Source organism: Calliopsis andreniformis, chromosome 5 (genome assembly GCF_051401765.1).
Source record: "Calliopsis andreniformis isolate RMS-2024a chromosome 5, iyCalAndr_principal, whole genome shotgun sequence".
NCBI lineage: Eukaryota > Metazoa > Arthropoda > Insecta > Hymenoptera > Andrenidae > Calliopsis > Calliopsis andreniformis.
Window position 1 is genome coordinate 23,543,157 of NC_135066.1, and position 27,879 is coordinate 23,571,035.

Here is a 27,879-nt window from a genome sequence, read left to right on the forward strand (position 1 = left end):
ATTCATCCTCTGTTAAAGCGGCGCTGAAACTGTCGCGTCCCGAAAGTATTAATTAGCGAAATTCTAATTAACGTATTAACACCACGAAACAGCTTACCAGCAGGATCATATCGTATTATGCTCGTCTTATAGACAACAAAACCACCAGTTATATCTACCCCCAATCTCTCTCTCTCTCTCTCTCTCTCTCTCTCTCTCTCTCTCTCTCTCTCTCTCTCTCTCTCTCTCTCTCTGTCCCTCCCTCTTTCTCTGTGAATTCAAATCAACAGCTTCTTGCTGCTAACCTTGCAGTCAAACAATTCAGAACAATTTCGTTAGAAAATTTCAAGGAGACCACCAACTATACGCCTCAGCTAACCGAATTAGCGAACCAACGGTGACGCTCGAATTGCTAGTTTGAACGCATCGACACACGGTTACTTGTTTGTTGTTCGTTGTTTCTGGTCCCGTCGAGTCTCGCCCGTCCACAACAATGCCCGTTTTATTAGAAAGTTCAGAGGTAGGGAGCTGGTTGATCATTATGCAGCTCGCGTTGTCATATTCCATTACCGACGCTGCCGGTTACAGACGCGGCCGCCGCGGTTAGTTCGAAGGAACAATTCACAATAGTAACTGGGCATCACCCTTCGGACGAGCTTGCAGATGACATCGATACCCGACTTCCTTTGCACTGGTTGCTACCTACATTTTCACTCGCAATGATTTACGGACAAACTTTACACTCTGACGGATAATTCAGCCAATGAGACGGTAATTAACGATGGCAATGATTCACGAGGTTTGATGTGCTAAAGGGCAGAGATATAGTTAGATGTAAAGCTTTCGATTTGGTCCTTCAGTCATTTCGGGTAAACAGTAGCAAATCAGTTGAAATTATTGAGAAATTATTGGTTAATCTAATGGTTAATCTATTGATTAACCGTACAAGTGCCGGTGAAATGACTGGTTTCAAAGTTTGATTTAAAATTGTACATTTGTTATTATTTTTTTGTTCGTCTAACTTTACCTAAATTCTTATATTATCTAATTAATAAATTTGTCGATTTTTATTTCTTTGTGCTTCTTTTTTTACCGAGAAAAGTTGATCACCTGGCTTGCTTACCGGAACCGGTCATTTGACCGGTCGACGAATTTACTTATTTTTCTAAAGTTCTCTACCTGGAACCTTAGCTCTGAATTTAAGTAAGATCTAAAAGTCTATAGCTGTATACATTTGAATGCAATATCTGCTTGGCTCTGTCGTTATCGGAGATTCTCAAAAAGTACTCGCCCCATAATGAGTACCCCATATCTAAACGAAATCTAAATGCAGTGTCATTTTGTGAATCACAGAGTGCAGATCGAATAGTCACAGAGCAACCAAATAGGACGAGGAATGATCGAACTTAATAATATTCAATACATTGGTTTTGTATTTTGTTTTATCCCTGAATATGTCCACACGTTCAGTGAGAATGTTATTGGAAAACATACAAAGTATAAGTGAAGAGTGTTCAGACACGCAAAATTCTAAGTCTGAAAATGAGCAAATTGATAGTGAGGATGATTCGTTCCACACTGAAGAAATTGAAAGTGATGATTTGTTTGACACTGACAATGAAGAAGAGAACGTTTTGAATGTCCGCAGGGGACAAAAGTGCTGAAGATTTGTATCAGATTCCGAAAGTGAAAGTGATGATTTGTTTGACACTGACAATGAAGAAGAAAACGTTTTGAATGTCCGCAGGGGACAAAAGTGCCGAAGATTTGTATCAGATTCCGAAAGTGAAAGTGATGATTTGTCTGACACTGAAGTGGCTCTTGACGGAACAGTTTAGCAACAAATAAAGAAGGTTCAACAGTCGAAAGACCATCACATAGCTTCAAACAAGCGTCAGGACCAACAACACACAGTAAACGGAATATTATGTTTGGTTAAACAAAAACTGCATTTTCTTTGATAATCGATGATCATATTATCGAGCACATAAAGAAGTGTACAGAAGTAGAAGCGTTGCGACACTAGTTGGAACTATTCGAAGTAATAGAAAAGAATTGTTCAAACTTGCGAAACGAATAACGGATGAAATGGAACGCTTCTCGGCCATAATTTATAAATTAAATGATTGTACGCTAACAATTTATAAGACTAAACCGAGAAAAAAAGTTATATTACTAGTTCAAAGCAAAATTGTGTAAAAATCGATAACAATAGCAAGGGAATGCCTGAAACAATTGCATACTATAATAAAACCAAATGCGTAGTCAATGTGACTGATCAGATGGCGAGAAAATACAGTGTCAAATCCAAATCTTATAGATGGCCTGTGCAGGTTTTTTTCAACATTCTTGATTTAGCAGGTATCAATGCCTGAATCCTTTATAAGGAAATAACTAGAGAAACGATTTCAAGGCAACAATTTCTATTACAATTAGCAGAAGAGCTTGCCAAGTCCACCACAAATTTCTCCAAGAAGAAAAGGAAAGCGTATAAGGAACATCAAGTGATCCATGTAATATTTCGCATACGCGAAAAACATGCCAAATAAGATTTTGTAAGGATAATAAAACAACCAAATCATGTATGATTTGTAAAAGAATATGCCTGCGGAAAATGTATGAAGAAAAAACCTGTCGTCTGTAAAAAATGCAGATAATAAAAAAAAATATACTGTTACATATAAAAATAAAATATATAAAAAATATATGATTGATTACTTTATTATTACATCAAAGTTATGCTGTGCACCATTTCCTACAATAAATTGACAATTCTTTTCATAAAAATAACGTCCATTTCGTAACCGGCCAAATGACCAGTTACGGTATGGTTAGGTTATGTGAACTGCCGGTATGGTTAGTGTTTAAGTTAGGGTTTAAGTTAGCTATGAATTGACTGATAATTTTTATACAATTTCATATTCTCTTAAACACAGTTAAAAGAATGAAACCGAAATAAAAATTTTTTATTTTTCCAAACACCAGAATTTGTACTATACTCTTCATATTTTCTATATTTTTTAATATTATATGAATTTTGTAACTTTTTAAGCATTTAAACTTTCTATAAATGCATAAAAATTCGCAATCTAGGTATACAAATAAAAAAGGAAAAATGGGACAATTTTTGGGGAATATGTAAAGTTTTAAATTTCTTACCACGTGTCTAGCTTTTTATAACTACTAGTGTAGTCAGAAGTTGTTGTTAGTATTGAAATTTGCGTCCTAAATTATTTACACGTTTTTTTTTATCAACTCGATATACTATCTAGCAATTGAAACTCGTATCGCACAATATACAACAACATATCATGGTCAAGCTTTTATTTATTTATAAGAATTTTAAATACATCAAAAATTATGGAATCCAATTAATCTGTAAAAACGTACTAAATACAGAAAATAAAATACAAGCTATAGTATTTGAGGGGAAAAGAACATTTTTATTTTCATTTAATTACTTTCATTCATGGAAACCTGTAGTTAAAGTAATAATAATATACCAACAGCATAAAAGTTTCTATTAAAATATGCACATACGCATATGTACATACATTACATCGAGTAATTAATTTAATCATTCACACGTTAATTTAATCAGTAATTAATTGTCATTCTCCATAATTCACATTTAAAACTTATTTTGATTTGTTAGTGTTGGAAAGCGTGATTCAAAGTGCGCGGTCAAAGCGTTGCGTACAGGGGCCTTGCGGCCGGTCTTTTGTTTTTCCCACGTCCCTTCCGCTGTGGTTCTCTCGTCCGAGTCACATGAGTTTCTTTATCGCCGAAACCTCCCTCAACCTTAATAATAACTTCTATGTATATATATAGTTACTCTATCATGTTCTCATACGTATAAGTATTGTTAACAACCTCAACAGGTTATGGGCCCAGAAAACAAAGACAAAAGTATCGATAATTAGAAAGTGAGGTTAGGTGTGTCCGAGTGCCACGTGTTGAAGATAAGTGAAGCCAGCACCATGAGCACTGCAAATATCCAACAAATTGAAAAGTTGGGAAGTGAGAATTATGAATCATGGAAGATTCAGATGAAAAGTATTTTACGCTTCAACGAATTATGGGGATACGTAAGTGGAACGATTGCGCGAACAATAGAGAATACAGCCACATGGACTACGAAGGACGAGAAAGCTCTCGATTTAATTATATTAAGTTTACACAAAAGTCAATTCAACCATGTTAAACGGTCTGAGACATCTCTGCAAGCATGGGAAGCACTCAAGAGTGTGTATGAGTCAAAAGGACCTATGAAACAGTGCGTACTGTACAAACAGCTGTACCGAATGAAGAAAGATCCTAACCAAAGCATGTCTCAGTATGTAGATGAGTTTATCCATAAGGTGGAACAACTTACGGAAGCAGGTATAAAATTGCCAGATACTGTACTACCTATAATGCTTTTAATGTCTCTGCCTAGCGAGTATGAAACCTTCTGTATTGCCATCGAATCCAGAGAAAAGATGCCCACATTAGAAGAATTGAAGGTAAAGTTGCTTGAAGAAGAAATTAGAAAAACAGACAATGACGTATCAAGAGACTGTGATAAGGAAATAGCATTACTGTCAAATAAGAAGGCATTTCAGGATAAGAAGCCACAAAGGGAATCTTTTCAGAAACAGAAACCTGAAAATCGTAACAGCAAGTTTAATGAAAAATGCTACGTGTGTGGAAAAGTTGGCCACATAGCTAGATATTGCAAAAGCAAACAAAAATTTACCTCCTCAAGAAGCAATAAAGAAGAGGCGATGACGGCTATGGCATTAAACATCAACTCTATCACATCGGATGACTGGTACCTGGACAGCGGAGCTACTGCACACATGTGTAAGGATAGAGAAAAGTTTGAAAATCTCAATGAGGGTCAAGTGGACAAAATTTGCACAGCAACGGAAAGCAGCACAAGCTCCTTAGGAGCAGGAGAAGTTAAAATAAACATAAACTCAGGTAACAAAGAATCAAAAATAATTAGACTAAAAAATGTAAAGTGGGTCCCAGAATTTAGAAATAATCTTCTATCTGTGTCAAGCATCACTGACAATGGTTTCACAGTATCTTTTAATGAAAAATCAGCCATTGTGAAACGTAAAGATGGTAGCATTGCGTTAACTGCCTATAAACAAAATGGATTATATGCAGTAAAACCAACGGTTGACCAAAGGGCCATGTTATCAAGAGAAGATGACAAATTCACTAGATGGCATCAAAGGCTAGGTCATTTAAACTTCAAAGACGTTAGGAAGTTGATTGACGAAGACATGGTCCATGGAATGAAGATGAGCAAACGAGAGATGGAGAGCATGCCCAAATGTAAAGTGTGTGACTTAAGTAAAATTACACAACTACCATTTAAAGATTCAAATAACATTGAAAAAAATGTATTGGGGCTCGTGCACACAGACATTTGTGGACCCATGAGCGTACCATCTTTACGGGGTGCTAGATATTTCGCCACCTTCATTGATGACAGGAGTAGGTACACTGAAGTAGCCATCCTCAGAGAAAAGTCAGAAATACTTTCTGCATTTAAAGCCTACAAGAATCGTGTTGAGAAGCAAACGGGGAAACGTATAAAGAAATTACGTAGTGACAACGCCAGAGAATACCTCTCGAAACAATTTTCTAGATATCTTGAAGAAGAGGGCATAACAAGGCAACTGTCTACCGCCTATACACCACAGCAAAATGGAGTTGCTGAGCGTGCTAACAGAACGATAGTTGAAATGGCACGTACAATGTTGACGGAATCAAAATTACCAATAACGCTGTGGGCGGAGGCTGTAAATACAGCGGTTTTTCTGAGAAACAGATGTCCAACCAGAAAATTGAATACAACACCATACCAGAAATGGACAGGTAAGAAACCATATCTTGGATTCTTACGAATTTTTGGCAGCACGGTGATCGCTCTGGAAAAGAAACCCAGAGTAAATAAATTTACACCAAGGGGTAAAGAGTATGTTCTAATTGGATATGATCAAGAATCAAAAGCATACAGACTATGGGAACGTGGAACTAACTATATCGTGAAACGAAGAGACGTGAAATTTTACGAAGAAATGAAAACTGCTAAAGACAAGGAAAATGATTTATTCGTATGCCCAATTCAGAACCAAATAGAGACAACGGAGATTGAACAAGAACAAGAAGAAAGTACTGAAGAAGAACAAGAAGAACGTACGGAAGAAGAACAAGAAGGAACATCCAATAGAAGAACGCGGGGTCGTCCTAAATTATTGCGAACCGGAAATCGAGGTAGGCCTAAGAAAATCTACCATCAAGCAGCCAACACAAGCGAAATAGAATATAAGGAACCAATGACACTTGCACAAGCAATGAAAAGCAATGAAAAGGAGTTATGACTGACCGCCATGGAAGACGAATACAACTCCCTCATTGGCAATAAAACTTGGGAATTGGTAGACAAACCAAAAAATACTAGAATTCTCACGAATAGATGGGTGTTTAAGCTGAAGAAAAATCAAGACGGCACAATTAACAAGTTCAAGGCAAGATTGGTAGCCCGTGGAAACGAACAAAGGATAGGAGTGGATTTTAATGAGGTATTTGCACCAGTAGCACGGTACGAAATAATACGAACTCTCCTGGCGGGAGCAGTAGAAAACAAAATGCACGTGCATCACATAGACGTAGTTACCGCATACGTGCAAGGAGAATTAACAGACACCGTGTACATGCAACAGCCGGAAATGTTTGTGGAAGCAGGCAAAGAAAATAAAGTCTGTAAGCTCATGAAACCGCTCTACGGTCTCAAACAGGCAGGAAGAGACTGGTATCAGACTTTAGATAGTTTCCTAAAGGGAATTGGTCTAACCAAATCTTCAATCAATCCGTGTGTTTATATAGATAATACTAAAAACACAGTATTAATCATATATGTCGACGACATATTAATAGCATCAGATGATCTGCAAGAACTAATAAATATAAAACAGTTATTGAAAAGGAGATTTAAAATAAACGATTTGGGCAAGGTAACGAACATCCTTGGCATGTCCATTCAAAGGGAAGGTGATACTGGTCAGATCAAGATATGTCAACGCAAATATATAGAAGAAACCTTGAAGAAATTTGGCATGGAAGATTGCAAACCAGCAACCACACCATTGATAGCGAATGAAGTGTTCAGCCAAGAAAATACGAACAGGGAAGACATGTCAAAGGTCCCATATAGGGAACTTATAGGAGCATTAATATATCTGTCAAATGCCACTCGGCCAGATATAGCATTTGCCGCAAACGTCCTCAGCCAGTTCAGCGAAAACCCGACTACTTACCACTGGAAAGCTGCGAAGCACGTTTTACGTTATCTAAAAGGTACGATAAACTACGGCATAACTTATTCAGTTGTAGGTAAACCAATCGAGGTATACGTTGACGCTGATTGGGCAGGAGACGAAAACGGAAGGAGAAGTCGCTCTGCCTACGTAAGCATGTTGGCGGGAGGTCCCATCAGCTGGGAATCCAGAAGGCAGAAGTCCGTCGCTTTGTCAACGATGGAGGCGGAATATGTTGCGCTCTCAGAAGCAACAAAGGAGGCAGTGTATTTGAAAAGACTGTTAAAAAGTATGAACTTTAGCAATTTAGTGCACGATAAAGTTACCATATTTTGCGATAATCAAAGTGCAATTCAGTTGTGCAAAAACAGTATGTATCACCGCAGAAGTAAACACATTGAAATTCGCTTTCATTATTCTCGAGAGATGCAAGAACGCGGTGAAATAGATGTAAGATATATAAGTACAAACGAAATGATAGCAGATGTATTGACAAAGTCATTGCCAAAGAATAAGTTAGAAGTATGCGTGAATTTATTAAATTTAAGGAATTAAGTTAAGCGTTATGTAAAGATTGAGCGAGACATTTTGTATTAGAAGACATCTACTGCGTGAATCAATTGAACGGAGCACTTTGAAAGGGGGAGTGTTGGAAAGCGTGATTCAAAGTGCGCGGTCAAAGCGTTGCGTACAGGGGCCTTGCGGCCGGTCTTTTGTTTTTCCCACGTCCCTTCCGCTGTGGTTCTCTCGTCCGAGTCACATGAGTTTCTTTATCGCCGAAACCTCCCTCAACCTTAATAATAACTTCTATGTATATATATAGTTACTCTATCATGTTCTCATACGTATAAGTATTGTTAACAACCTCAACAGTTAGGTATATTACATGACACTTATCCTAATAGCAGATGACTAATAATGATTTTAAAATTTGGGAATACAGTTGCAGATATTCCAAATCAACTATGTTTAGTCCTAAATTAGGGAACACTTTGAATTCTTTTAGAGATGTAGTACCAACACTTTCATGTTTCTTTTTAATGTTTTTCATTTTTTTCAGTCTTGTATGATGAAATAATTTATACAAGTTAAATAAGTGGACATAGAAAGAAAAAGAAAGATAAAGGGTAAAATTTTCACTGGACTGTAACATTCGGTCACTATTTATCTCTATTCTAGTTTTCTATTTATACATAATTTACCACTTTCTGTTTGCTAATAATTTTGTTCTATTTTTGCTCATTTAGTTTAAATTATTTTACGGCTCGTTCCGTTGGATTTAACAAAATTGGGAAGAACGGAAAAAATTGTTACGAAGAAAGACAGTCTGTTTAATGGTAAATCGAAATAGTTTATATTTAGAGGCTACTCTATTAATTTGTTTGTCAAGATAAACTTCTATTATTCCTGAATATCTGCCCATTATTGTTAAGTCCTTTTATTAGTTTTACTACTTAAAAAATTAATAATTTTATTTGTATTTGGAATTTTAATAATGCACGAAAATTGTTACTAAATATTGATTGGTACAACACGTAGAAGTTTGTATGTATGTATGTATTGCATATTAAAATCTTTAAGGTACACTGAGCCTTCTTCAACATTTTCAGTATATGATTAAGGATGCATTTCTAAAATCAGCTTATTGTCAAAGCTGCAGAGCTTACAATTATTTCTTTTAAAAATATGAATAAGGTTACATAAAATTCCATGACATGGTACACGATAAATTTACAATAATAGCATATACATATTTATCGAGATAAAAATTAAAAATTTCACAGTATCCATATTTTTTATCTTGGTATATGTATAGTTCATATAAATAAAGCTATTTGAAAATAGAATAATATTTTTCACGAAGAATTAATAAAAAATGTTAACCAATATTACATTTTTTAAAGAAATTTATATTTTAGAAAACTGTTAATGTAATTAAATTTATGATAAAATATATATAATATTCGTATACAGGATTATTTCTATACCGAATAGTTTCCAAGATATTTAAAAAGATATGTTTTCTATCCCCAATTTTGAGGAGTATTTTCACCCTTACATGTAGACCATTGCCCATAAAAAAATAAGGCTTCAATATTTTTTCAAAAACTATATCTTCCGTAGATTTCATCAAAATCAGTTATCAACACTTGGGAAACTTCCCTTATCAGTCTTTTCCATTATCACATAAAACCAAACTTCTCTTAAATCAGTCCATCATTTATTACCTCCACCCTCACTTCTTTTTCCTAAAATGTCAATGAACTCACAGTTCTTGTGTATAACATTGAGCCAAAAAAACTCAACAGATCCGCGTTTTCATTAGACGGCTGTACGTTGAGCAGCACAGGAGGGTAGTCGAAATAATTTCATTCGATGAAGCAGAGTATTCATTCGGGAAAGTCGAGGAACCGCGGTTGAATGGCATTTTTATGCATATCGCAGATTGCACGGTCGGAAAAGTCAACTCAGAGCAGAATCTAGCATTCGAGAGCCGACATGGCGTAGGAAGGGTATAGGATACAGCTGGGATATTTAACCGGGATTATGGCAGCTCGTTTGGTGAAACATTCGTGAAAGTTAAGCGCCTTTCTCGTCGGCAACGCGGGTATATTTTAGGTAGGCAGCCAGGGTCGCAAAGATAACTCTTATCGGACTGTTTGACTGTTGTAATGCAGTTTACCGAGCCGTTGCTGATTTTTTGAGTTTCGAACAAAATGTTAGTCAGCCTTATATGATGGCAACACATTTTCCCTCATAAGAGTTATACTTTGATGGACGCTTTTCGAGAATTTTTTTCAAATTTCAAGATCTCTTCATACAATTGGTTTTATGAATTTGTCGATGAATTATTAATCTTAGAATATTGAAAACAAGAAGGAATCAGTATTATAGAAAGGATTTTTGATATTGCATCTTGGCAATAAACTATATTTAAAAAACTAAGTTCATACGGAATCCTACTAAGTTTATAGGACAGTTCATCTGAATGTCTGTTTGATATTGCATCACTAATTATCAAGAACTAAGTTTTTAAGACTTTATTTTAATGTTGCGCTATTTAATACAATGTCTTTTTTTACGTTTCTGTGAAAATGTAAGAAATTAGATATATAAAATCTGAGGGTGAATACAGGCCTGTTATCTCACCGTAAGTCAAACGAATGTTATAAGTGTCATAAGTTTTTCTGTCTATTTTAGTCCTATATGATTACTGAAAAAATGTTTGGACATTCCTGTTTTTGACACCCTGTATGTTTCTTGTCACAACACAATATATAACCGAGTTTAGAAACTAAATCAACTAAATAGATCGCTGTAAGGTATTTAATGGAATGAAAATGACCTTAGTTCTTAGTTACCATATGAGTAAATTAAGCTTTAACATATTTTGTGAGTAATGTGCTAAATAACATTAGAGAATAACTATTTGAAGAAAGCTTCCAACTTGGACGTCATAATGAATAAGAAAGACCTTCAATAATCTTTTATAAATTTATTTCTTAGTCTTCGCAACATTTAAATATTTTTTAATCGTGTAAAAGCATACTATAGGCGCTGTCCGTACCTCTTAACTTCCAATTTACAAAGATCGACTTGGAATATAAGTCATTTGCATTAAAGGCAACGTTTCATGTATTTATTACATTATGTATTGCAAGGTGATATTTGCTATGTAATATATAATCTAACTTCTCATTCTATTATTAAATATTACATACATCACTTCGTATTAGTTTATTACGTTATTCTGCCATGTAACGGGCGTCAACTTACACATACATGAATGCATTCATTTATGTTAACTCTGCATTCTGCATCAACTACCAGCGAACATTCTGACTTAATACGTGTTTGTGTATTACGTCTGCAGTGTTCAAGCATTGTACATATTTGGTAAACAAGGGCGCAAGTAGATACATGGCACCACGGAGATTAGTTTACGTTCCCAGAGAAAACAGAAATTACTCAAACATTAATATTCTACGAAATGTCGAATGCTATTGCTTATATTCAGTATTTGCAGAAAATTTACAAAACTCTGAACAAGTGTAATTTACAGTACTTGATAAGCATTACACATTAGGCTTAAAAAATGATAATCTAAATCCAGTTATTTGCCCCAACGCTTGCGAAGACATGATTTTCAAGTAGTTGTTATAATCGTGGTGACTTTTAGCAATAAAGAATTGTGTTTGCACATTCTCAAAAGGTCGTACAAACGACGTGTTTGGTTAGGTTACACAAAGGATAGGTCCTTTGTCGTGTTTCGTAGCGGCTACACACCCACTAGAATTAGTTGGCTTCGTACCATGTCTAAGATTATGTTTGTACTCACTGTCAGCAGAGAATCATCATTCTCGGTGATAGAGAGCCAAGTAGAGCATAGATTTGTGGTTTCTCGGTAAAGGGCGCTCGCGCGATAACGGAAAATAACTAGCAAGGTTACGAAGATACACGTCACTGACATTAAAGCCACCTTCACCTTGAATGTGAATTTCCAATTTTCATATGTGTATATGGTTAAAAGCTTGACATTAAACGTCTTCCCATATAATGTAATTCAATTTAAAGGATTTGTTACTCTGTTGGATGTCTATAAATTTTTTGAGTTAATCTTTTTCAGTGAACAAACCATTTTCTTTTAAAAATCATCTGTTTTTATTTAAAGTGATCGTAAGAAGTTTTCACTTGACAATGGAAAACATGAAGTCATTCTAGCATAACACTTTTATTAATGACAAACTATCTTTTTAGGATAATAAATATTATATAAAGTCAAAACGTCTGAAAGAGAGAGCCAATATTTTATTCAATAATTAAGTAAATGAAAGAATTAAAAATCTGCTTGATACTATTTTAAGTCTACAGCACGCAACACTTTATCAGCGTTAACAAACATTTCTGAATGTGAAAAAATAAGTAATATATAAAGTCAAAATATTGCCCAAGAGGGATCCAATATTTAACTCAATAGTCACCTGAGTAAAGGAATTACTTTATTTATTGTTTTAAATCTATAACATATTGCATTCCCTAAAATCTTAATTAATATACAAAATATACTCTAAAGTAATATACAGAAACATGAGATATACACAAATAATAAAACAACAAAATATCTCCTACAATTATTATTGCATTATTCCCAGATTCTTCCATTCGGTATCTCGTCACGATAAGAGTGTGCCCAGAAATTATTAAGTCTGCGAAGCGTGTGCTGGGGAAACGTAGGTCTTTTTTCATCTTCCCTGTCTGAGACAGGAAGAAAGGATATTCCGCTGACATAACGGCTCAACTGTTGCGATCAGTTACGAACGCATCCATTATCCACCTTAGCGTTATCTAGCACGATACAGAGACGTGCTGCGAAAGGGATGAAATTAATAACTGTTTGCAGGCACGTTTAAGCTCCGGCCTGGGTACGGTACGCTTTATTAATTTGCGCCGCCTATTAGGAACAAGACAGATTTCGATGCTATCGCGATTGTCGTTTTACGAACACAATAAATGCTTTTATTTTTAACGGAAAGATGATCATATTTCACCTATGATTTAATAGTCTCAGAGAAGCACATGGCACCTGTTGTCGTTTCGCTAAATTTGGAATCAAGATAAGAGATTAAATCTATAAAAATGTGAGCACAATTTCTCGCGATCCAAATTTTACAGATTTTATCCTTGTTTAGAAATTGAACAAAAGTTAAACTTTCTGTTGCTATTTCCTTTGGTTGTAGAATGTAATGTTAAGGACACTATACTTGGAAATTAGGCATAAACATGTACAATTGGCTAAAAACTATTTTCTGCTTGAATACTAATGCACCTGTTACCAAGAATTGTACTTATCTCTTATCTCAAGCCTAGTGCTCAGGAAGAGTCGAACCACACTATCGATACGCTCACAGCCCACTCACGTTCAGGGTGAACGTGAGGCCCTCATGCGTGAGGGCTATACTCTCCTCACACATGGTTCAACCGTAATTAGTGTGTTACTTATAACGTGAAGGCGTACTTTTAAAAACAACGAAATATATTGAAACAATTTTTTGCTTCAATCAAGAGCGGAGGATGTGTAGACCGTGAGCGCATCGATAATGTGGTTCGACCCTAAGTTGGCAATAAATTTATATTAGAATGCACGGTACTTCTTGGTTATGTATGTACGGCTTAATATGATTAATAAATATTATTGATTAAAGCGATAGATATTTTTTAAATTTGCTTCTGATATACACCATAAAAGAATCTTTTTGATGAAAATTTGATATATTATTTAAAGTGTGTGACACAATTAATAATAATGTAAAATACTCAGAATATATTATACATATGTATGTCTACATTTTCGTTCTTTTTATTTCCTATTTATAATATGGGGTGATAATATTAATGTTAGTATGGCTTCATTTAGAAAGTAATCAAGTTTTAAGGATCACTAAGTTTAAATTAATTTGATATACTCTCACACATAGATTTTTCATTCCTCGATTTATTTTTTATATGGGTTTTATTTATTAATTTAAGATCTGTGTATTTTCACAGGAATTTATAAAATACTATACTATGATTATATTAATAAAATATACGTCTTTTCAATTCATATTAAATGTATTTCATAAAATATTAGTATGTTTACTACGACAACTAATATTTAATTTTCGACATTTTCAGATGTCAACATGGTGGCTGAACCTAAGCCTCATCAAACTGGACGCAAGCGACAAAATGTCACCAAAACTGGCAACGACTGGTGAGCTAGATTATAAATAATTTCTGCGTCCTTCGCATCCCAAAAAATGTTTCTTTATTATACTTTACAATAAGATTAGTTCCTTACGCTCTTATACTAACTTATCTACATATATGTATACTATTCAACAGTTACGTCAAGATAGTCACAAATTTCTTCTTCGCATAATATACCCTTAAATATTTTAACATATCACACATTTTGAATACCCAAAATTGAAGCAATCGATTTATTCTTCCTACACAAACTCTAGAGCACAAGACACCATAAATATTATTCTTCCTGCATAAACTCCGTGCTTCCTGCATAAGATACCGCAATAAACATTCCGGAGCTTCAAACGGCTAGACAAAAATTTCCGTCGATCAACACTTATACTCCTGGAAAAATAACAAAAAGTTGAGTCTAGTCGTCGAAAATTCCCAGTAGCTGCTGGAAAATTCATTTTCCCCACGAAAATATTTTCACGAAAAACGGTGGATCGTTAGATTTTAACAGTCGCTCTTTTACCACCATTTTATATCTCCAACTATCTCGTTATACATTGAAGACAACGTATGTTTCGCGTAGCCACCAACTCTGTTTCCCCGAACAATCGATGTATCTCGGTCCATTCTGTCGTGTGAACTTTAACTATCGTCAGAGCTAGAAGGCACATTTTCCTTGAACGAGAGATGGTGAAAGCAGATGACGCGTGACGTTTTCTTCAATTTTGCATAAAAGACCGTGGAATGTTGCTTCCACAGTGATCATAGAATTCGAACAACGAGTAATATGATTATAAGATAATATAATTATAAGATAATTGCTGGAATAGTTGTTAGACCTATATGATTATGACATTGTGACAATGAATAGTTTAATATTTATACATATAAAAAGAGACCTAATGCATAGCTAAATTTTTATAGATACATATTATGGTATTAATTATAGTTCATATGCATTTAGAACATTAAGGCAAATATCTTAATAGTCAATCATGTCCCGATGCCTGAACACTGACACTTATTTTATTTAATGTTAAGCTTAAATTTTAATGTAATTAAAAAGAAAAAGTAATATCATAAATCTACTATACTGAACAACTGAGATGTTATAATTCAAGTATCAGAATATGCATTTTTAGGTTGTTCACTCAGTGGAATATTTGACAGTTGGGACATTTACCTTACTTAACGGTGGAAACTACGGAAACTATCTATTTTTTCTTTCCTTTCTTTCAAATTTTACATTTAACTCATACGCAGTTTCCTTAACGTTAATACGAAAATTATAATACTTCAAGGATCTAAATGTCAGTCCTGTTCCGGCCGTCGTAGAGTCCACACGTGTTAGTAAACAGAATATTCCCGATCGCGAGTCTTGACGCGTGCGTGTGTACAGAAGCGACCGGTGAATTAAGTACAAACAATTTATACACCACCAATACCTCGTATAGTGTATTAAATTAATGACCACTTCCCTAGGAGGTGCCCCCCTTACCCCTGAGTACAGGGGTAAGCTCTCCTCTGACTACAGAGGAGAAATAGTGCTACAGTCTCAGGATATACCGACAAACAAAGAAAAACAACCAAGTACAACTCAACCAATGAACTACGCAAAGGCTACAAAAAGTGAGAGAAATTATTTAGAATAAGGCCCTCCTTACCGATTTCTTTGAAACTTTTTTATATCATGTATCTTGATACGTGGATTAATTTTTCTAAATGAAATTATTGTCGATCTCTTCTCGTTTTCGAGATAAAAATTTTTATATGCTCCAAAATTATGGTGGCAGACCGAGGGTAAGTAGCAAAAAGGGGGTTTGAGTTGGGTTAGAGCTAGGGCCAGTGAAAAAGATGTTTCGAGTTGGTTAGAGCTAAGGTCAGGAAAAGAGATGTGGTATATAATGGTATGAGATAGTGGTATATAAGCAGATAACTAAAAAAAGGATCTAAATGTGTGAACAAATACGTGAGATTATATCTTTAGTTCCAACAGGTTAATCGTATATTTCTACTTAACAGTTTCTCGCTTCCGTGTGTATGTACATCAACTTAATTATTCTCGATACACTAAGCAGTCGTAGGGGTTGGATTTAATGCACGATTATTGTCATGTTCATCTTTCCCCTCGCGAGTTTCTGTCAGCCCCAGAATTTCTAGCAATTTCATGGTCACGTACGTCGCGTAAAACACATTTTCACCACGTCGCTCGAGGAGAAGCTCGACGAGAAGCTCGACGTGTACCATCGAGCCTGTTGTATCGAGTTTAGCATTCGTTTAGTGCTGTACTTAAGGCGATTCACCTTCAGCCAAACAGTGATAGGATAAAGCGGCAAGTCCTTCGAATAAAACACGGCTCCTCCGTCCACGAGGAAAATTTATGTGCGGCTTCTGACAATTTTTCTTGTTCTAAAGATGTTAACCGCGTATACGGATCAACAGCCAAGTCCCTACGCTAGAGATTTCGGATACATACAGCGAGAAAAATGCCATTTTTCGAATCAAATCGAATCGAATCAAAACAATCGGCACTGTTTTTCTTTCTAACAAGGAAACATCCCGAACCCGGAAATTCAAAAAATTATGCAACTTTGGGTATATGTAGAGCATGTGTAGGTATGTACCATGCAATTTTTTTTGCTGCCCAAATTCACTCTAAGGGGTTGAAACTACCCTTCGAAAATTTGGCTATTTTTCGATTTTATTTTATAACTCGTGAACTATGCGAGATAGGAAAAAGCTTTCCAGACAAAAGTTATTTCTTTCAATTATATCTATTAAATGGTAAAAGACGGATAAATTGTTTAAACAATTAGAAAAAAGTTATAAACAAAAATATTAATAACTTTTAATAAAATTAGTTCTTCACGTAAGAACTTAATCGATGGTACAAATAATTATGAAGAAGCATAATCCATGTTTTTTTCATACGTATATAACCTGTGCAGTATTGATAAACTCTGTTTCTCGACTATCTAATAACGTTATGTATCAGATGTAAGCTGCGGGGCTAACCATATTTCTCTAACATGTATTAAAAAATAGTACATAACACATAGATAGAAATAAGATTTAAGATAACCACCTCGTTGTTCCATATGCGGTAATCGTACCATCATACGATGTGCGTGGTGTAACCAATTTCTATGCTTTAAACACTTCTTCAAAGAATTTCATCATCATGAAGAATAATTCATTCATATCGAATCTGATTAATGTAAAAGTTCAATATTGAAATAATTGCCATATTACTGCAATTCTTATGTGTACTTTAATATTGTAATTTTTTACGTGCATCTATTCGAATTATAGAATCTGTCCAAACTGCTACAATCAATTATATTTTCAAGAATCGAATGCGAGAGTGAAACCTACCCACGCGTACGGCACTTAATAATATTTATAAGTGCTTTCAAAGCTATTAAACTATACTTACCTCAAAATGTTTATTCAATGTCTACATCATTTCATCTGTTTAGTGCGAAACTAAGAGGAAAGTTTGATAATTATATTAAATATAAAAAGTTTTAATAACAACAACCTAAATATAACAGAATCTTTCTTTTCCTTTATTCCTACCTAGTTTGTTTTTCTACTGCGTAATGTAGCATTTTCTAATATATTTTAGAAGCATACTGCTCTTCACGCATCTATAATACAATAATCCAGTTTAATAAGATACAATTGTATCCAGAATTTGTACGGCTTTTGTACAATTATACAAGGGTGTCCAGAATTTGTCGAGGAAGAATGTATCAATGCTACACAGGTTATATACGTATGAAGAAAACATGGATTATGCTTCTCCACAATTATTTGTACCACCGATTAAGTTCTTACGTGAAGAACTAATTTTATTAAAAGTTATTAACATTTTTGTTTATAACTTTTTTCTAATTGTTTAAATAATTGATCCGTATTTTACCATTTAGTAGATATAATCGAAAGAAATAACTTTTGTCTGAAAAGTTTTTTCCTACCTCGCGTAGTTTACGAGTTATAAAATAACATCGAAAAATAGCCAAATTTTCGAAGGGTAGTTTCAACCTCTTAGAGTGAATTTGGGCAGCAAAAAAAATTGCTTAATACATACCTACACATGCTCTACATATACCCGAAGTTGCATAATTTTTTTGAATTTCCGGGTTCGGGATGTTTCTGTTGTAAGTGAAAATATGTTACACAAATTTGATTGATCTCAACCACTCTTAAAGTAACTCAGGCCTTTTCTGTTGACTAAGAGGAATCTGTATCTCGTTTACTTAATTTCAGAAAATTAAGGGAGAAATCATACGATAGATTATTTGATTAGGGGTCAACAGAATAGGGGTAACCTCTTAGATTTTGATGACCTTGAAATATATTTTCAAGCTTTAGTTACATTGGTTACATAAATCCATGTCAGCGTACACGTCATTCCACGGTCGTTGCTTAGCTACTATTTCTATGAAAATATCGCAGTGAATGTACTTTTTCTGAGGGAAACGTCAAATTTAAATTTTGCTGATAGGCGAATCCTTATTTAATTAATTATTGAAATACTAATAAATATTGCCTTCATATATCAAATACATTTTCACCGTAAGAGAGCCTAGCCCAGACCAACTTTGATCCGTCTGTTTTCTAATTATGAGAATATTGAAATACCGCCAAACCATGAAACATATGAAAACGTCATGGAAAGTATGAAATGAACATTTCATTGAAGTTTGAATTGTATGTTTACGTTATATACTTCATGTTGCCCACGTAACAAAGTTTTGAACTTCCTTGAAGGCAATACTTACTAATATTTTGGTAATTACTTAAATAAGGGCTCACGTATAAACGACTTTTAAATTTGGCGTTCTCTTCAAAAAATAAGCGAAAGGACATTATTTTTTCGAGCACCCCCGATTGATTCGTTATCTTTCTAATTTAAATGTAACTGAATAATATGATAAACATATAATAAAGCCTAACCTAGACTTATATCAAGTATTCAAAAGACAATATGTAGTACGGGAACATGTATAAAGAAAAGTTGTTCAGAATGTTGACCTTTTCTGTAATCTGTAGGTAAATTTTCAGCACAAAGTATGGATAATTCTGAAGACCAGAGTAAACCAATAGAGAATCTTCGAAAAAAAGTGTCTCAGTAATCAGAGCTATAACTTCTTTTCAAATTTTGGAAAATAAATATTAGAGGTATAAGTATCTACTGTAATCTAAGAGCCACAAAAAATGTATATTTAGCTATTTTAAATACTCAATAGCTGCTATTAACAAAAAATATATTTTTCAACACAATCGCGGTACAACCCCTTTTTAAAAGGATTACATTTAGTTCTAGAAATTTGAACTTTATATAATCTTAACTGTTTTTATGGTTTTTAGTATCTTCTTTAGTTTCTGAGAATTGCTGAATATAAATTTTTATTTCCTTAACTCATACAGGATGTAAATGAAATATTAAGTGAATTAGTAGTTATTTAACTAAATAATATTTTCAAAACGTAACTGAATTGTTTACGTCCCTACACGTGTACTGTGTTGAAGTCATATTTCGATGTATTCCATCGCTAAATATTTACTATGTATACTAGAGTGTGCTATAAATAGAATGTTTACTTTGCAATCGTGCTATTGCCTATGTAACGGCCCCTCCTTCGCCTGCGCGATTGCCTTAAAGTGATCCACCACATCCTACACCATGTATATAATCATCTCTTTTTTTCGCCTAATACGCTCCTTTTCTAGTATAGCTACTCCACTCATGCAGAACCTCCTTCATTGCGTTCGTAATATTAAGTTAATTATAATTACCTTCAATTATTAGTTTTATATAGTTTTTTCATTACACATATTGTAGAATTTGAAGACATACGTACTCAGTTTCGCGCTTTTTATAATACGTTATAATTACAGTTAATTCAAGTTATTATTGTAAATATTACTCGATTTACAGTAGTGGAAATATGAGATAGTTAGTTTTTCGTCGTATTTGACTTTAAAACAGTATAAACATAATTTTTTTTTATTGAGCATTTAAGACTTCTTATGAATCTTATTTCTACTGTACCAGAATACAATATTACAATAGGCCAAATTTTATAAACATAATTTGTGTTATATAGTACATAGATTTAAGCTTACGTTCTAGGTTGTGATTGTTACTCTAAATTTTGAGATTACAATTTTTTAAAAAGCTGTGAATGTGTGTACAGGCTGGTATGTTTGTGATTCAGTAATTATCATGTCTATACTTAAGGGAGAATTTAATTTAATTTTTTGTAGTTGTCTTATTCGTTCAGATTTAGATCATTGTTAGTTATGGGGACTGTACTGCCATATTGCATGGTTTATATCTTGAGTTGCGTTTCCGCATTCACATTTCGGTTCACTGATAATACCTATGCGAGAGAGTGATGCGGGTAAACTGTAATGATTAACTCTGCAGCGGTTTAGTGTAAACATAATTGACCTAAGATTACTGAATATAAACGTACAAATAGAACATAAGAAAAATGCACTTTATTTAATAGCATGTCCGAAGTGCATTCCATTTTCTGCGACGCAATGTTCTGTTCTTTTAGAGAAGTTTGAATGTATTGCTACAATTAGACTTGCCGGATTCACATGTTGAGATGATTCTCTTTTGTAACATTATTAATTGGTGATAATGTTGATACTGCTGTAACGGCACACGGGCTACTCTATCTCCATCTCATTTAGCTCACTCTATCTCTCTCTATCTCGTTGTATTTATTTCGTTCTTTTTCTACTAATATTGTCTTATTATTTATTACTGCATATTCCATCAGTTTAGATACTTATTAATATTTTTGTACATTATGTTATATGTCATATATTATAAGTTTTAATTATATTTTAATATAAGTATAACGTATTTTGTACGTTTTTCATCTAAAACCAACGGTTAGAATAAGTGCGCCATTAGAAATAAGTCACTACGCATGCGCGAACTCCAATTGGCGGGTATGTAAAGAATCGAGTTGCGAGAACATGAGGATCGGAGCGTTTTCCAGAGATCAAGAGTATTCGATGCTCCTTTGCAGACTTAGATTTGCGTAACCTTAATGACAGGTGCACTACGACGATTCTAAGTGAGTACAATACGAATGACATCTCGGAGGTAGCTGATGTATTAAACCCTGTAGGGGAGATCGCTCCCCTAGAGGGTAGCGACCGTTTTAGCAAATATAGTAATTGATGCTCCTTTAAGCTTATAGTTCACACTTGCCATAAAGCAGACGAATCGCCTGTCAACAAGCACTAGAAGCCGTTCCTAGTCTGATAGATATTAAGACCGCTTCTGAAGAGTATTTTCTCAAGGGTAGCCACTGATATAACCGAGATAACGAAAGGCTTACGGATGGTTAGACAATTCAAGCAAGGGTTAATTGTTTCACGACGACTTAAGACCGTTTCGACGTTGTAGCCACCTATAGCTTTGACAGCGAACGAGGCATATACGAAACCAAATCTATTGCACATGCACACACATACACTCATATTACGCTTCGTATAGAGGATCCTCTATCTGAAATTGTATAGAGGGTGGAAGTTATAAAGCGTTACAGACGAATATGTCCAAAAATATTGATTATACACAAAAATGTTTCAGATGAAAGTTATTCAGTCGAGGGGTATATCATATGGTGGGACTTTTATTTTTCCCGGTAGATGCGCAAAAGTGAGGTGAAGATTAGTCCCATTTTTTCATAATATAATTATAATTATAAGCATAAACGTATAACACTTGCGTTACTAAGATAATTGATAGATACATGATAATCTAACCTCATTTTTATATAATTACGTCTAGTATAACTACACACTCCTTTATAAGTTCATTAATATTCAACCAAATTAGAGTAGGTATAAATATTGTATTAATGTTAGGATTAGAATAGATTTTATATTGAATAAATTTTTGTTAAGAAAGATTTAAGCCTTGGATTTCAAATCCTTAATCATACGTCACAAGAACCCTTATCTTTTCGTCCATTGGGAAGCTATTCTTCCATGGAAAACATAGCATCATTTTAGGGACATTACACTGTTTTAAAGTCAGTTACGACTAAAAGCTAAATATTAACCATTTCGTAGTAAGGAATATTTCACTAGCGGTTAGGTTAAGAATCGATTACAAGAATTGTATCGATACTCGATGTTTAAGTCACGACACGCACTACTAGACTAGACCACAAATCAACTGATAATTAAACATGATTAATGATTTGATTAATCATTTAGTAGTTTAGTAGTCATTAGTTGAACATTTTTTATTGGTTAGTTATGACTACATGGCATTAATTATTTACGACTTTATTTAATTATTAATCATTCGTTATTAGTTGTGATCAGTCAACAGTTATTTTTAAATAATTGGTCATTAATCGTTAGTCATCAACCATTATTTTAGATCTTTGCAATTAACGAATATTATAACATGTGTAAACTAAGATATAACATGTGTAAAAGAGTAAACTAAGAGCAATAACTGAATGTGCCAGGTTATTGCCCGAATTTGTTTGATTTTACTCGATCCGATCCGAGACCAAAATCTCAGGTTCCCATATATTCATAGCGTAAACCGTAAACATTAACCGTATATACAGTAAGAATCGACTTTTCCAGTCAAAGTATATCCAGCGTACCTTGACGCTGTCAAGCAAATAAAGCGAGTTTTGTTTTTACTGTGGGTTTGTTATTCCTATGCAGTCATTTTCGGCAGATTCTTTTTAAGAAAATTACCATCCTAGATGGTAAGCTAGTAATTGACAAATGTACAGCTTCTCAAACAGTGGCAGTGTGTGTAAAGTGCGAATTGAACGTAGTAGAAATAAAAGGCCATGGTAAATCATCCTGAAATTTTGTATCCCATTTATAAAAGGTTCATAGTATGGAAAGTTTTAAAGAATATCAGAATCACGTCAAACAAAAAAGGCGCAAGTTAATGACATAATTATATTGAAAGTTAACAAAAACAAAAGTCCATAAGAACGTTTTCAAGAGAACATTATAAAATCTGTATTGTATTCTATGGTTCCGGTGAGAATAGTTGACGATCCATAATTTAAAACAATATTTAATGACTTACACATTTCTTCGAAGGGTTTCAGACTAATAACTCGTCGCTCCTTAATGTAAAAAATAGAAACATTCTTTAACGAAACTATGTGTTGCTTAAAAAAGGAAGTACGTAACATAAAATATGTCTCAACTTCGGTGGATATTTGGTTCGCGCGACGTAGAAGTTTTCTGGGTATTACGGTACATTGGATTAGTGAAAATAATATAGAAAGCAGATCGGTTGCTATTGCCTACAGAAGATTTCGAAGCTGTCACTCTGTTGAGAGAATTGCCGAGTTGTTACATAATATTCATAATGAATTTGGAATCTACCCTTCGAAATAATAGAGATTATAAAACCGATAAAAATGTTTGTAATGAAGAAGTCAAGCAGTGGTGCATGGGTGAATCGGATACACTATACACAATCCGATAGTGAAACGGAAAACAACTCACAATCAGAGACGTCCAATTCTGCGTTTAAAATACTATGAAAAAGTAGGGAACTCGTAAACATTTTGCCCAGTCACATTAGGTATTGTGCCCATACGTTGAATATTTGTGTTTTATCAGACGACTCCAAAGCGATATCAAATTCACCAACTTCATTTAGTATACATAATCGTGTGATGACAAAATGCAACATATTATGGAGAGCAGTAGGTCGTCCTAAATCGTCTGAAATCCTTCTTGAGATATTAGGTTACACTCTTTCTAAACCAAGTGAGACTTGCTGAAATTCACTATATGATACTCTACAGAAAATATTGCAGATGAAAGATAAATCTCAAGAAGTTTTTGAAGCGCTGAATGTTAAAAATATAAATATATTCACTGCGCAAAACCAGTTACTATTGCTTTAGATATATTGCAAGATGCGATATATACATATTATATCCTGTTTTCATTATTACATAAACTTGAATTTCGGAACCAAAAAAGTGAAAGTTTTGCAAATCAATATCAAACTATTTTTTGAAAAGTATTTGCAATAGATTTTGTGAGTATTATAACTTTTCTATCGACTTTATCATTCGATTCTGCTATAGCGGCTCTTTCCCATCCGAAGTTTAAAAACCGATGGTTGACTCGTGTGGAAACTCAACAACAAACTACTATAATGAACCTGTTTAAAGAAATGGTAGCTGCTGAAAATTTTTCTGTTACAACAATAACTGATAACTATAACAAATCTTCTACTTCAGACTTCTTTGAGGTTGGCTAAGGAACCTCCAACTGTAAATTATCGACGGAACATGAAGTATTACAATTCTTCAATAACAGTCGCCAAGAAATACAAAATTAGAACAACATCCACATATGAAAAGAGTTTTTATTAAATATGACACGCCGTTACCATCATTGGCAGCAGTCGAACGCCTTTTTAGCCACGCTACAATGGCGAATTTGCTAAAAAATAATAAATTAAGTGACAAAGATTTTAAAATACGCATTTTTATGAAAATAAGTTCAAAATTTTTGGCGCATTGGGGCATTACATCTGGTTATCATCATATTTAGACATCAAAGTGACTGCATGTTCTATGCCTACCTGAATTACTTTTGTCATAAGTATCATATTTGCTGAATCATTATGTTAATTACAACCCAATAAAAATTTTTGGAAGTTTGATGCACCCACAAATAGCAAACAATAAATAAAAACTATAAAATAGAAGACATACAATTACCGTTAACATCTATGACAACAACTCGATTACGAAATAAGTATTTTGTCTACTTCGCAATTCAGTATTAATGAAAAATATTATTTATTATCAAAATAGGTACTACAATTAGTATAACTCGAAAGTGCAAATAATAATAAAAGGTGCAAAATAATGACCATTTTGTCTACAGATACTGGAAAGTTATCACCCTCTTTAACATTGCATACACAACAATGAGATATTCGTTAGCAATGTGTTGTTGATTTCAAATTCTCTATCAACACGAACAGAAGAACCAAATAATTGCAGAGTTTATCAGAATTAATACAGTTCGTTTCCCAAACATTCTACATGTACAACTCGTATTTTTATTTTATTATTCGGTACCTATACGTTTCATGGTTATTTTTAACTTCGGAATATATTTAAACATGATAGAACGATATAATCCAATTCGAATTGCAGTTTTAGTTTGTTTCAATAATTTGTATTTATCATTGTTGAATTATAACGGGACAGAAAAATGTTCACAGAATTGGTTTTTAACACTCACAGTAACTAATAATCTCACGGAGAAATCTGTTCTTCTTATTAAAAAAATTGAACGAACTAAAAAATCCAGCCGAGATTTAATCACGTAGCCTTTTCCTGATGCTATTATATTATTCATATCTCCAAAATTATTAAATCATGAAACTTAAATTTTAGTACTTCGAAATATTATTTGAAAATTTTTTCCATATTTTCAAATGTCTCATTTAGTCGAAAAATATTAAAAATTCTGCTTTTTGTTGTAGTTTTTTGAAATTATAATCCGCAAGTATTTGACACTGCGCAGAGTCAGATGGATAAACTACAAAAAGGGAGTAATAGCGGATAAACGAAATATCGTTCGAGGACCTCCCCTTCTGTCGATGAAAATAAATTGCTTATGTACGCAGCAACAGCTGTCCACTTGATCAGACGCACGTACCTATTGTCCGTTAGGCATTCTCGCGAAATTGTCGGCTTTACAACGTCCACGTCAGTTAGCGTCGAGGCATCTTGGGACAAGACGAAGTTGTTGTCTGGCTAACACAGCTGCTGGCCACGGGACAGTTGAATCACCGTTGGAGCCCTTGTGCCCGTCACGTCATGCAAATATGCTCGCGAAATTTTTCAGAGAGAATATGTGCGAACGGAACGTGAGAAGTATTATGGGCTTATAGGAATATACAGAGGATGAGTTATAATCTTTTTCATGCAATTATCTCTTAAACTATTCGAGTATATGGACACGTATTTTTTCTATATGAAAGTTTTATAATAACGAAAACGAACTTAACAACATTGCAAAACTTCGAAAAAATGAATATATAAACTTGACATAAGTAATTTGAAATCGTGTTACTGTGAAAACTGTGATTTAAAGATCTTTCAAATGATCTCCAACTTTAAGTTAATACCTCGTCTACAATATTATTCTTGTATTTCATTTAAAAGGAATATTTAGTTCATAAAAGAGGATTTTTACACATACAGAGAGACTGACTTAAAATGGTTTCGTAAACCAACAGGATATTTTAAATCAGGGATACTCTGCTAATGCAAGAATAAGTAATTAGAATTTTTAAACTAGATTTTTAATAAGTTCCTTTTTATCTTTTCTTCCGAAAAAGGTTCGCTAGGGACAGCGTTTCATTTCTTTCTACATAATTGGAATCACCTTAGAGAAAGAAATAATGAAAAATGAGAAAGGTAACAATAATTCAATAAGAGAAAAAAATTAAAGCGATGATATGTCTAGTTTGTTCAGTTATAGGTAAAGAATTATTTAATAACCTTGAATAAGTAATCTCTCTATACATATAACAAAATTTTAATTTTCACGTGATTATAAGATATCAACCCTTCCATTTTAAAATTTCTTTTAACTGGAGAATACTACTATGAAAATGTAAACATCAAAATAGTTCCATTTTTAGATTTAAAGAATAAAATTAAAATGCAGGAGTAACAGTTGAATATGTTGCTTTATTCTGAAATTATTTAAACTATTTCCTTTTTAATCCTCTTTCAACATTAAGTATTCCAAAAAAATTGAATAAAATTTTTCGTTTTGAAAAAACTGTTTCAACTAAGGGAGAATAAAATAAGTAAGTATTTCTGACTGTATTGTAGGACAAAAAATACAACCTCGGATTTTCAAGCAGAGAAAATAGTATTCTGTACATTCTATCTTCAGTAGAAGATGAAATAGGTAACCTATTTATTCCTACTTAATTTATATACCAATACTGCCTCAACTTATTCTCTTTAAAGTTTTTGGAGTTTGTGGAAAATTTATCATGTAAAGTAGATACTGCTTAGAGATGAGATGTTGGCTTACTATCTACAAGCTGAAGCAATTGGAGGGTAATCGTCGACTCGCATTACTAAAACATAACAACGACACCCTGACTTAAGATGTATCGATATTATTGGCTAACAAGGAATGATCCCCAAACTGGAAATTCAAGAAATTACGGAACATTGAGGATACGTAGAACATATGCAGGTATATAATACAGAATTTTTTTCTTGCAGAAATTCACTCTGAGGAGGTAAAATTAATCAGCTTTTAGTTAAAACAAAAGTTATTATATCTATTTACTAGATCTATCGACTGGTAAAATATTTTTCAATTGTTTAAATAGTTAAAAAAAAAGTTATAAAAGAAAATAGTAATAATTTTTTTTTAGAATTCATTTTTTCACGGAAATGTTAATAGTGGTATAAGTGATTACCTAGCAGCATAATCCATTTTTTAGATATAAATACAACTTTTATTGTGTGCACTGTGTTCCTCAATACAATCAAGAAACCTCTTGATACCTTTGTATCATACATAAACAACATGTGAATCAATACCCCTGTAACATGGATTAGGAAATAATACAGAACACATAGCAAAAAATAAGATAATTTATATACTTGCGCTTTTAATTTGATAGGAAGCAAATATGCAGCTGGATACGCGATATACATGTATATCAAGTACGCGAAATCTTTCGAAGTTCCAAGAAAATGTTATGCCTTACTTGTCGTTTTGTTTAGCATTGATAATAAGCCAATTA

At 33.7% G+C, this 27,879-nt stretch overlaps 1 protein-coding gene across 8 annotated transcripts in view; it reads left to right on the forward strand.

Annotated features, from left to right (window-relative positions):
- LOC143179230 (uncharacterized) overlaps positions 1 to 27,879 on the forward strand; it is a 590,730-nt gene that overhangs the window by 354,572 nt on the left and 208,279 nt on the right. For all 8 annotated transcript variants that reach the window (XM_076378351.1, XM_076378350.1, XM_076378352.1 and 5 more), the window contains one exon: positions 13,971 to 14,049. In XM_076378351.1, coding sequence (XP_076234466.1) covers positions 13,971 to 14,049 — 79 coding nt within the window. The remainder of the gene's footprint in view (positions 1 to 13,970; positions 14,050 to 27,879) is intronic.